The 11532-nt window shown below is 33.5% G+C and overlaps 1 protein-coding gene across 4 annotated transcripts; it reads right to left on the bottom strand.

Annotated features, from left to right (window-relative positions):
• Window positions 1–587: 587 nt before the first annotated feature.
• Window positions 588–9682, bottom strand: LOC126376609 (monocarboxylate transporter 9-like). 4 transcript variants are annotated; one of them, XM_050024119.1, is made up of 9 exons: window positions 9530–9680; window positions 6134–6185; window positions 5824–6019; window positions 4296–4566; window positions 3781–3983; window positions 3063–3342; window positions 2617–2792; window positions 1987–2152; window positions 588–1246 (listed from the first exon to the last, which is right to left on the bottom strand). In XM_050024119.1, the coding sequence occupies exons 3-9, from the start codon at window positions 5935–5937 to the stop codon at window positions 894–896; spliced, it is 1563 nt and encodes a 520-aa protein (XP_049880076.1). In that variant the 5' UTR covers window positions 5938–6019; window positions 6134–6185; window positions 9530–9680; the 3' UTR covers window positions 588–893. The 4 variants fall into 4 exon arrangements, with proteins under 4 accessions (XP_049880076.1, XP_049880094.1, XP_049880065.1 ...); XM_050024137.1 differs by having other exon boundaries at window positions 5824–6015; XM_050024108.1 differs by lacking the exon at window positions 6134–6185 and having other exon boundaries at window positions 9530–9682.
• Between the last annotated feature and the right edge of the window lie 1850 nt (window positions 9683–11532).

Genomic DNA, 11532 nt, shown 5'->3' with positions numbered 1-11532 from the left:
CGTAACTTTCTGCCCCGCACTGATCAGGCGACGACCTAGATTTACCCCACCCCCGCTGGTCTTAGTCTAAACAGCCGTAAGTCGCTAAGAAGTAAAGGGAAGCGCACTCGGCTTGACTGCCTCACACACACTTACGTGGTAAGGCGAGACATGGTTAGGTTTTGATTTTTGTGTAGAGCACAGAGAACACCTGGGGTGTTCTTGCGGTCAACCTGTTGCTGTACTTTGTATCGTATTTATACTGCGAACTAAAATCAAAAATGGCTGCAAGTAGTTCATAATACTTACTATTCCTAATATTACGGATACAACTCTGTTTACGAGTATACATGTAGGACAGTGAGTATGGTATGTAAGGATAATGAATGGGACGTAAGGCAGTTTTAAAAAGTAAGTAAGGGGGAGGGTCTTTGGTGCGATGTCGGTCGGGTGAGATGATTTTGGTTTTAATATAAGGTGTGTGTAAAATAAAAGGAGAAAAATATATCCTGTGTTATTTCTATATCCCACATACATCTCTATTCTTAACATATAATTCTGTATCTTATCTCACGTCTATTACAGGGTTAATAAGTCAAAGTCTAAAGAACGTAAATAATTAATTTATTAAGACTAGACGTAAAGCATTGTATCGACATTAACTTATTTATAAACACTAATTACTTTAGTTACACTATGTAATAGATAATTGACATGATCGTAATATTATTTACAATATTTGACTCACTCCTCACAATTTATAAATGCCTGTTAAGTATTTGCACTTTTTCAAGTATGATTTCACAGCCTTTCTTAGAACTCCTATATTTACTGACAGAGAGTCTTCGCTCTCTCTCCAACAGAAAGCGTCAGACTGTCTTAAATAATCTCCTGCTATCTCTTTTCAACACGTGCTACGATAGTTGCAATTCTTGAGTTTCTATCATCCTTTCTTTTCTTTCTTGAATATATAAGAGTAGCATGTCTGGTAGCCACGTTACTAACAATATGACTAGCAAGAAGTTCTGGGCTGTTATACAGATTACGTAACTCCCTGTATAGTCCCTGATCCATCCGAGGAAGTACCCTGCTGGAGGCACAATGATACCCATTGTTAACATTCCAAGACCAACGGCAGCAGGGACTTGTTCCACCTTGCAATTCTCAGATATGGCAAGATTTCTGGCAACGATGACCATACTCCTGCCAAATCCGTATAGAGCAGACATAACGATCAATGTCGTTAAGCCTGATTGATACGCCATAACTGAAAAAGTAAAAAAAAATGGGTAAGTATTATCTTAAATGATGTAAAAGGACTAACGATAACTAAGAAAAATACGAAAACGTACAAAATTTTAGAGGCATAATTAATTACCGGATAGTTCTATGAGTCTGAACAGATCACGAACAAAACGGATTGATAATTAAATGATATCGCATAATAAAATAATTACTAATATCTAATGTGCATGAATTTTACAAGATTAAGTAGGGCATTCAGATAATTACTATGAGATAATGTAGCAACATTAAACAAAGACTGCAAGAAAGTAGCTACAAATTAAATTGATAATTACAACAAGCCCAAGGAAAACATCCTCCTTTTTGCACACGTGCTATGCGTTATAAGTCATCATAGTATTATCTTTGATAGCATGGAGCAAATTCCATCCTTGATAAGATTGTATCTGTATGTAAACATAATCCAATGGATTAATAAACATTTATGTTTAAAAAGTTAATCTTGGTTAAATCACATAATTAATCAATAATTTTAATATATGTCCTCAATATATAGACGCATATCAGAAGAAAAGCAAACGGATTACAAACAATCAAATACATTTTAAAATGAGACAAAAAATATAAAAGAAATATAAAATAATAAAATACAACTATTTAGTTATTTACCTACTTAAATTCGACAACGTGTCGAACGATAATAACGAATGAGAATTTCTTGCCTATACCTCTATAATGCTGAAATATAAAAGTATAACTCACTTTGCCTGGTAACAATGAGCCAAACACACGTCATGATGAGCATCCACCTCGCTTTAATCCTGTACTTATCTTGGAATATCGGTAAGATAAGTCGACCGGCGATATCTGCTCCTGCCACCGCGGACATACACGTTGCAGTCTGTTGCTTGTCCATGTTTGCTACTTTCTGTGAACAAATATTTACGTCATGGATTTGTTCGAATATGTTCAGTTTTAATGGTGCAGATTCCGTCCGGCTTCTCTGTATTCGACTAGACTTTGTAGGAAAAGAAAATGTTTCCGCACTGGATACATCAGTAAAACGCGCTGCGTGTGGAATTCACTATTTTAGTTTGTGATTTATCGTATGGATTTTCAAATTTCGAAATGGTAACAATCCTAATCGTGAAAAATATGCAATGCACTTACATATATTGAATCAAAATATATTCACACTTCAGATAAAACAGTTTCAAAGTCAGGTGCACATTCAAAACATGATTAAAGTCAAGTTGTAAGAAGATAAAGATTGAAGATAAAAATATTATACAAGTAGATTTATAAAATAAAGCGATTTTCTGAAGATTGTAATAACAAGCATTTAAAACGTGGTAGATTAGAAAAATCTACGGATATAAACATAATAGTTACCTGTAAGAAGAATGGGAAAAGCATACTGAAGTTCTGTATAGACGTCGTGGCTATGGCGGTACCTAGAATTATGTTTATAAACCGAGGACTGGATAAGAGAGATATATCGAATAAATCGTATATTTTCTTCAACAAACTTTTCTTTGGAGCGTCCACTGATACGTTGTTGTTGTTTCCTGTGAAAGTAAATCGGAGCAATGTGTCAGTGAACGATAACAATATGGCAATGCTCATTATTGTTATCAATGATGTTTCTAGTATGGGTAATACTGAAATAAATAATAATAAAAAGTGAAATTAACGGAGAAGAATGTTATAATTGTGAGATTTACACATCCATTATCATATTTAAAACATGTTTTCCACAAGTTAGGCGAATACTATTTAATATTTACTAAACTACTGGTATTTTTAGCACAGCTTATAAATTATGAACTTTTACTTACCATTAACTCCGTTTTCTGCCTTAATGGCTTTTGTAGAGAGTTTAGAGAGACTAAGAGATTTCTTATCAGCCCATTCTTTACCATTTTTCTCTATAACATTAGGTTCTGTGGCTCGTCTGGTACCCTTATATGTGCCATTACTATTGACATAAGAGTTTTTTCTTATAACTATGTCTTTATGTTTATTTTCTAATAAGTGTAATGTTTCATCTACAGGTACTTCTTCTTCTACTTTCTTCATATGCCACTCCACGGGTTGAATCAATAGTGTTCCAGCAATCTATAAATAATTTATTTGACGTATGTCAGTCAATATTCCATTTCTTTCTCAATCTATATTATTATGTAATGCATATTACTATATTATTTTATATGTGTGGTAAACCTCCCTGGTTCTCTAATCTAACTGACCAAATGAACTTAATTATATATTCTATTACTAGAAGATTACGTTACGCCTAACTTCAATTAACGCTGTATTACGCATGATATACTCATAGACACGATTGCTAAGTAGTATAAATGTAAGTATATAAATATAAGTTCTACGTATTTAGTGGACAATTATGAGGGCAAGTACCTTCAAGAAAATTGTAATAATATTTTACACATTTCATATTTGAATATTATTAGTAAGAGACTAACATCATCTGAATCACCTGTGTTCAAAAGAAAATCAACAGCGTTAATATTTCAAAATACGCAACAAAAATCTTACCCCGTGTAAGCTAAGTCCAGACAGCATCAGGCATGCTCCTCGGAACCCGTAACCTTCCAGAAGGTACCTCACTAAATGAGGCATTAGGGTCTGTCCCACACCTGTGCCCGCGTTCGCTAGCCCCACTGCCTGGCTCTTTCGCGCCTTGAAGTAACTGTTTATGGCCACAAATGACGAGTTCTGTATAAAACCCAAACCCAATCCTGAAAACGGTGGAAGATACATGTAAATGATTGCACGATGAGCGTCTCATGTTTGAAATATCTACGTCTCGTCAAGGAGTTCACATTTTGTAAGTTTTTTTCTCTCTCTCTCTCTCTATTTAAGAGCTGCGCTCTTGTCGGTGGAGTAACCGCCATTCCTCTCTTCTTCCCGCCAAAACCTTCACCTCGTATTTTCAGTCAGTAAGTATATTTCTCGGAATATCGACACTGCTAAAGGCATCCCTCTATCTCATATGGTTTTAAGATTATGTAAGTAACAATTAGTAAATAAAGCAATTTATAAACACTTACCGAGTAAGAGCCCGTAGGTTAATACCAAATGCCAGATATTAGTTGCGAATCCGCTGAAAAATATCCCCGCAGTGCAGGAGCAGGCTCCAACGACAGCCACAAATCGTGACGAGGTCAATTTGATTATTGCCCCCGCTATGGGACCCCCGAAATTCGTGACAAACAACATAGTACTCAACACCAGGGCCGCACCTTGAGTATTGTGGCCCATAGCTTCTAATGTATCTCCGTACAGTAAACTGAAGAGCGAGAGCATAGATTGGTTGAATATCTGCAATAAAAAGTATTTTATAATTATTACGATACTTGGGCCGGCCCTTAGCGCAATGACATCACAGAGTAGCGGAATCAAGATACGCTTAACTTTTAGGCCTAACTACTTGTTTACGCCTTAATTGGGTATAATTAGGTACCCTTATTATTAACCTTTATTACTTATGTTCATACATTCCGATTTCAGTTGAAATTTTTACTTAACTTGGTTTCGGTAAAAATACTTACCAAAATATATGTATTTTTGCAATTAGTCACTGTTGTAATATTGGCCAAAAATAGACACGTTTAGTTTCGTGTTTTTACTACTTAACTAAATTGACTAAGTTATCAACCTGTTGATAGTAAGTACAAAAAAACAATATATTATATTGTTAAGTATACTATAAATAATAATAAAATATAGCACTTGATTTAAGAGCATTTTAATATGCGATATCATAAAAGATAAACCGATAGATCTAATAACAACGACCTAATAGGCGGCCTTCAGGATTATCTATAAATAAGATAATGGAATAAAAAAAAACATCCTATTTTTTTTTCACATTTTACCTCGAAACTTTTTGTGAATAAAAACAAGATAATATTTCATTACACACGCTCGTTTTAACTTTCCAGACGGAAAATTAGGCCTTTAAAAACAGTATTTAATATGTTTATTAATTACATTATTTGTCACGAAAGTGCTATAAATTATATCAAAGAAGTTTTCAATATTTTTTGCTTTAATAAATATGATGTGACTTGTTATATCCACTTCCATCATTATGCACAACAATAGGTATTGGTCAACTACCCGCTACACATGTTACTTAAGTCCTATGGATCACATGGCGTTATAGCTTAACCGGGACGGAAAACTTAGAGATTAAATCAGTATATTCCACTATGATCACCTGGGTGATCAAAAGACATCAAACAGTTACGTAAATATGTGGGATAGGCCAGGAAATCTGCGTGCCGTATTTGAAATGTTTTCACAGATACTTCTTCAAAAACCAATAAAGGGAGCCCTGTACAAAAAATTTGGAAGTCTAAAAACTAAAACTATTGATCCATTTATTACGAAGTATTTAAATATAGTAAACCATTAGGACCTTCCTGCAGACACAAACCTAATTATAATTTAGTTTGACACTTCTAAAACTAGCTTTATCTCTGTCTTGCACTCGTCATAAGTGAGGGACGGAACTATTTTTAAAAACTAAAATAAAATAAAGTTGTGTCTGCCAGAATGGGCACCACTACTCACATTTGATAGTGCCGTGCCAGCCAGCACCATCCAACCCCATCCCCCATCAGGCGGCACCAACTTCACCCTTTTCTGGACCTTGGGTGCCGCTAATATATTCTTTTCAGTTGTCATCTTGTCCCAATATTGTTACAACTACCAACAACTAACTAATCATATTATTTTTTTTTTGAATATATCTCTGGCCGCGTTCTATCTGAAACAAAACAAAATGATGAAATTCTTTGTATATATTTGTGGTCGATATTGATATAATTCGGTTTGTTTTATATACTGTTGTATTTTATAATATTTTTACGTGAGTACATACCATTACCATAGTATAATATTACCAAGGTATTTTTAACTTGGCATGGACACACCTAAAATATAAAAAAATATATGTTTGTAAGTACATGAAAGTGTTATTAATTACACTATCCAATGCAACCGGCCGGTACATTATTGGCGGATGTCTGTGGTTACTAATTACAATACAACGCGTGTGGTTTGTGAATTTCCCTTCAATACCCGCTATAATTGAAACTACTCAACAGTTTTACTACTTTTCTAAATATATACTGTTACTACGTTATATGTACGTTGAAATCCAACAAATACCATCAGATCCATAATATTTAATGATTATACTTTATTGTGTATCCTGTGGCTCAGATTTAAAGACAATGGGGTTTGATTTTTAAAAGGACTTAATTACCAGAGGTATAAATAAATAAATGTATAAATAAATAATAAAAAATAATAATTCTGGTGTTATTTTTATAATGGAATTCTTTATTCTACAAGTGGGTGTGTCAAAGCATGTTGTAATGATTACTATAATATCTACGCGACCCCAAGATGAACTTACTATCTAAATTCAGCTTTAAATGAGCTTGTTTTTAATAAGATAATATTTTAAAGTTGTATACTACTTTGATACTTAATTATTATTGTGAGCGACAGTTGTTTGTCAAATTATCATATGTAAAATATGTGAAGTTTATAGATTACAAATATTGTTATTACAAACGGTTTTGTAACAAACAATATGACATTTCAAAGAATAGCGATCTTGCGTCAATTCTTCGCCAGCGGTCTTTGACCGGAATTGATAAAAAATGGCGACCCAGTCGAACCCGAGTATCTTTTTTATTTATGCGATAAGCAACTAACGTACGTCAGACTCACAAGTTAAAAAGTGAAGGTGAGGAACAAACAAACTTTATCAACAAAATGGGATAAGTACAAGGTTCATGCCACAGTAGACCACGTGGAATAAAAAACCCTAATGAGGTTTAAATAAGTCTTTTAAGTTTGTATAAGTATACTCGAGTAAGATGTTTAATTTATAGTCGAAGTCTTTATAGTAGGAAAACATAATTAACTATTGATTAGGTATATTCAATGCGACATATCGATCTGGTAGATTGAGTGACATCGTAACGAATACTCCAAACCATGATTCTGATCAAGTTGAATTTCCTGTCGGAAAAATTATGGCAATTTTAGTGTTTTTTTGATTATTTTCCGTTCCATACTTTTTCGACGTAAAATTGCACTTGTTATCAACTCAGAATCATGAAATCACTCACACTCTGTATAATTCAGCTACTATCCGTTACCTGCGACTTCGCTGCATAACTTCGGCCCTTGGAAACTATCTACCCTATTATTAGGAGAGCAAACCGTAGCAAGCCCTATGTTATCAACTACCACCATGGGGCCAGTTTATACATAGTTGTCACGGATTATATAGGTATTTTAAAGACATAGGGTTTGCTACGCTCGTACAATAATGTCTTTTTCTCTATGATCGGAGCGAGAAAGTGTAACAAGTTCTGTTACAGCCGAGGTTTCCAGACACAATAATTAGACAATGGCGTTCGGATTTTAAAAGTGTTTTGGCCTGAAGACCACATAACGTGTTTATATTATTGAGCAGTAAGACAGACTACTGGCCTATCGGAACGGTCATGCACTGTAACGGATATGAGTAAGATATTCCCAAGGGCTCTAATCTTTTATCGATATTTTATCATTTTATCACTTTTGCGTTGTAGAAGAGTGTTTATACATTTGAAGCCATACTTAACGTTTCACATTTTTCAAGCTATGCTTATACGTAATTATTAAGTATCAGGGTGTGGGTTCAACTCGCGATGATTGTACCTCTGATTACCCCAATTGGGATATAGTCGTGAAGTCATGTTACGCTATTAAGTACTTGTGAGGAATTTTAAGATATAAATACACGAGATGCGTCAAAAAAAGAAAATAATAAATTTATGTTTTTTCCTGTTCCAAAAGAGCAAACAATTAATTACTTGATATAAAAATGAAAATGTATGAAAAAATTAAAAAAAAAATTTATACCTATTAAGATTAAAAAGATCCACTGACTGAAAAAGGATGAGATATTTTTACTGTCTCATGTTGTAATCAAAATCACAATACCTAAACTAAATAAGTACAATATTGCGGAACTCGACAACAATTTGCGGAAACTGGTGTAATACACCGCGGGTAGTCATATTATGACGTCACCTATAACGTACTTTGCATCTTTCTAATAAAAATTATACTTGTATTGTGAATTATGAAATCACGAATTTTTTAGCATAGGTAACAGATAGATATAGTGAGGTCGAAATCTTCCGTCAAAATTATAAATTGTAACGTGCCCAAACGTCACTTTTGTCGTTGACAAGTAACTAATGTATTGATAATTTGAGAACCTTATTTTTACTACTATTGATTTCAATATATAAGTAATTGAAAAGTACCTACTTGAATGTCGACGTCACTGTATCACACGAGAAACTCGTGTATTTTTTTAGATATACCTATCCTAATCAAGTGATGACGAAGGATCAGATAAAAACTTAGATTGAAACGTTGAAACGGCTGATTATACTTAAGTTCATATCTAGTGAGGACACCATGCTGGCGATTACACTTTTTAATTCAAATGTATATTAGCAAATATGTATTATAAATATTAGTACTTATCAGTCGCAAATGCTATAAAATCAATTTTAAATAGAATGCTCACTTTTTTCCTCAAGCGTCGCACAAAACCACTCGTGCGCATTATTTACATTTAAAAAGACTAAATAGAAATTACCCTCTCTCGTTTTTAACCAAATATAACGAGTAACTTATTGTACCATTAAAATTAGTAAATATTCTTAAAGTTCTCGTTAAAATTACGATTGTAATGTAGAATGTGTGAGAATATTGTAGAAGCATACTCCAATTAAATAAACAAAATTGATACCTATCTGATATCAATATTTAACTGGGCCACTCTCAATGTTTATTGATTGATACATTCCAATAAATGTTCGACATTAATTGTGTAAATAATATTATTACCTCACTTCATACATGACAGGTAAATTATTATTGGACTATTATTGCATTTCAACTTTTTATTTCCGTAAAGTAATAATGTTTGTTATGAAAATTCATCATCACGAATTTCCAAGGAACTCATTCATGTTTTGCTATTAATCATCCCATGGAAATTACGATGAATAGTTTCATAATTTTAGTACATATGTACTGTTTTTTATTCAAAAGCCTATCCAAATTAATAAATAGCCCTTTTGGTAACAGGTTGAAACCTTAATCCATTTTTAATTGTCAAAACTTCCACTCATGTAAGATAATGGAATCAGCTGATTATGTGATAAAGTTAATAAATTTTGAATCGAAATCTTACCTATTTGCAAATATGCACATTTGTTTGATGAAAATATTCTTAAGAAATACTAAAGTTTTTTTCACAATAGCGGCACTGATTTAACAATGTTATTTAGTCATTCGCGTTCAAACGTCCGTTCACTACCAATGCGCAACCATCAATGGACGAGGTATCGAAATCAATGAGAGTTGATAATAATATTCCCAGCCCAATCTGTAAGTTCCCATTCTGATAATATATATTTTTTAAACCAATCACTACGTAACAACATGGTCTCGTAGTGATACGGAAACTGAGCGCTTAGGAACTACAAATTTTAAATACCTACTAAAACTTTACCAATAAGTATAAATTCGTTGTGAAATAAAAACGGGTGTAATATTACATACTAACAATACATAATATCTTTATGCATTTCTCCTAAACATCACTGTTCGAAAAAAACTGATAAATATTTTCTTGTTTCATACTTTTAAAAGCGTGAGTTTTCCGTAGTTTTAGTTATTAAACTTAATTTTTTTACCAATTGTGTCCAACTCCTAAGCATTCTTCCGTTTTTCACAGGGGGTCCGCCTACCTAACCTGAAGATTTGACAAGTTCGATATTTTATAGAAGCGACTGCCTATCTGACCTTCCATCCGCGAAAGAAAAACCAGCCCAATACAGCTTAGGTCACATACCTCCGAAAATGCATTTCTCGGAAATGTGGGTTTCCTCACGATCTTTTCCTTCACCGCTCAGCATGTGATAATATAATCAATTATGATCCAAACATGAATTTGAAAACAAATTCGACAATCGTTGGTTTGTGCCTGTGCTGGATTCGAACCTGCGACCTCAAAGTGAGAGGCAAGCCTTCTACCAACTGAGCTACCACGGCTCTGCATAAACGACAATGAACAAATATACAATAAAGTCAATAAAAAAATAAAAGTTGTGGGAACCCACACTAAAAGTACAATAAAAAGTAGATCGAAAATATCCTTACATCTGTCACTGGGGCTATGAACTTGAGTAACACACACAGAATCGCTAATCAGTGAACTTGTAACTGTTCCCAGAACCTATTTTTCTAAACCGTATTCCACTGACATACAGTCGTAATTTGTAACAGTTTTTAAATTCTGTAGTATCGTCCATTCATGTACAAGGCCATTTCACACTGAGCATTTTTATAGCTAATTCGTATTTCTTTCTCTGTATAATAGTGTGACATTGTCAAAGATATGCCAATTATATCGGTCACTATATTAATTGGTATCATAATCTTTATATTACTAATACTTACATAAAGTAAAAAGATAAGGAAGAAATTATCAAATTATGTGATAAAGTATGAAACTTTTCTAATTTGAACAGGAATTGTAGGTACTAAGTAACTAAAATAAGTACCCATATACGTTCAGATATATTAACGAAATATTTAGAGCAAGCGGTTGCTTATATTAGGTACCGTCAATTGTAAAAAAAATGTATTAAGTACTGTGCTTATTTTTAATAAATAAATAAATAAATAACTGAATGTACTGGTCGAAGACCACGAATAATTAAATCTGCTAATGATTTGGTATCTTTATGACAACATTAGTGCGAATTCCTGTAAACACCATCTAATGTTATTTTAAGTTATATGTGTCATTTTCTTATCCGCCGAAAAGAAAAAGGACGGGTAATCGACAAGCATAAAATTTATCGAACACACGTAAATTTTTAGCACAAATCTAAAACCCGACAGAATTAAGTAGACAGCATACGTCAAACGGTTTGCATACCAGCGAGATACCTTTTTGATTCGCTAGGGTCATTCATTAATTTCCTCATTCTTCCTAAAATTAGGAGCTGTCAATCATCGGTCCCTTACCTTTTCGGCGGATAAGAAAATGACAGGTATAACTTAAAGGAAAATTCGGATGTGTCTACAGGAATCGGGGCCATTGTTTATTTTCAAAATGATAATAACCACGGAATAGAAGAAAGCTAGCGGTTAGCATTTGTAGCAACACTTAATAACTGCCTTGCA

Source organism: Pectinophora gossypiella, chromosome 2, assembly GCF_024362695.1.
Source record: "Pectinophora gossypiella chromosome 2, ilPecGoss1.1, whole genome shotgun sequence".
NCBI classification, from domain to species: domain Eukaryota; kingdom Metazoa; phylum Arthropoda; class Insecta; order Lepidoptera; family Gelechiidae; genus Pectinophora; species Pectinophora gossypiella.
The sequence above is the reverse complement of the archived record's forward strand: the minus strand, read 5'-3'. Positions and strand labels throughout refer to the sequence as shown.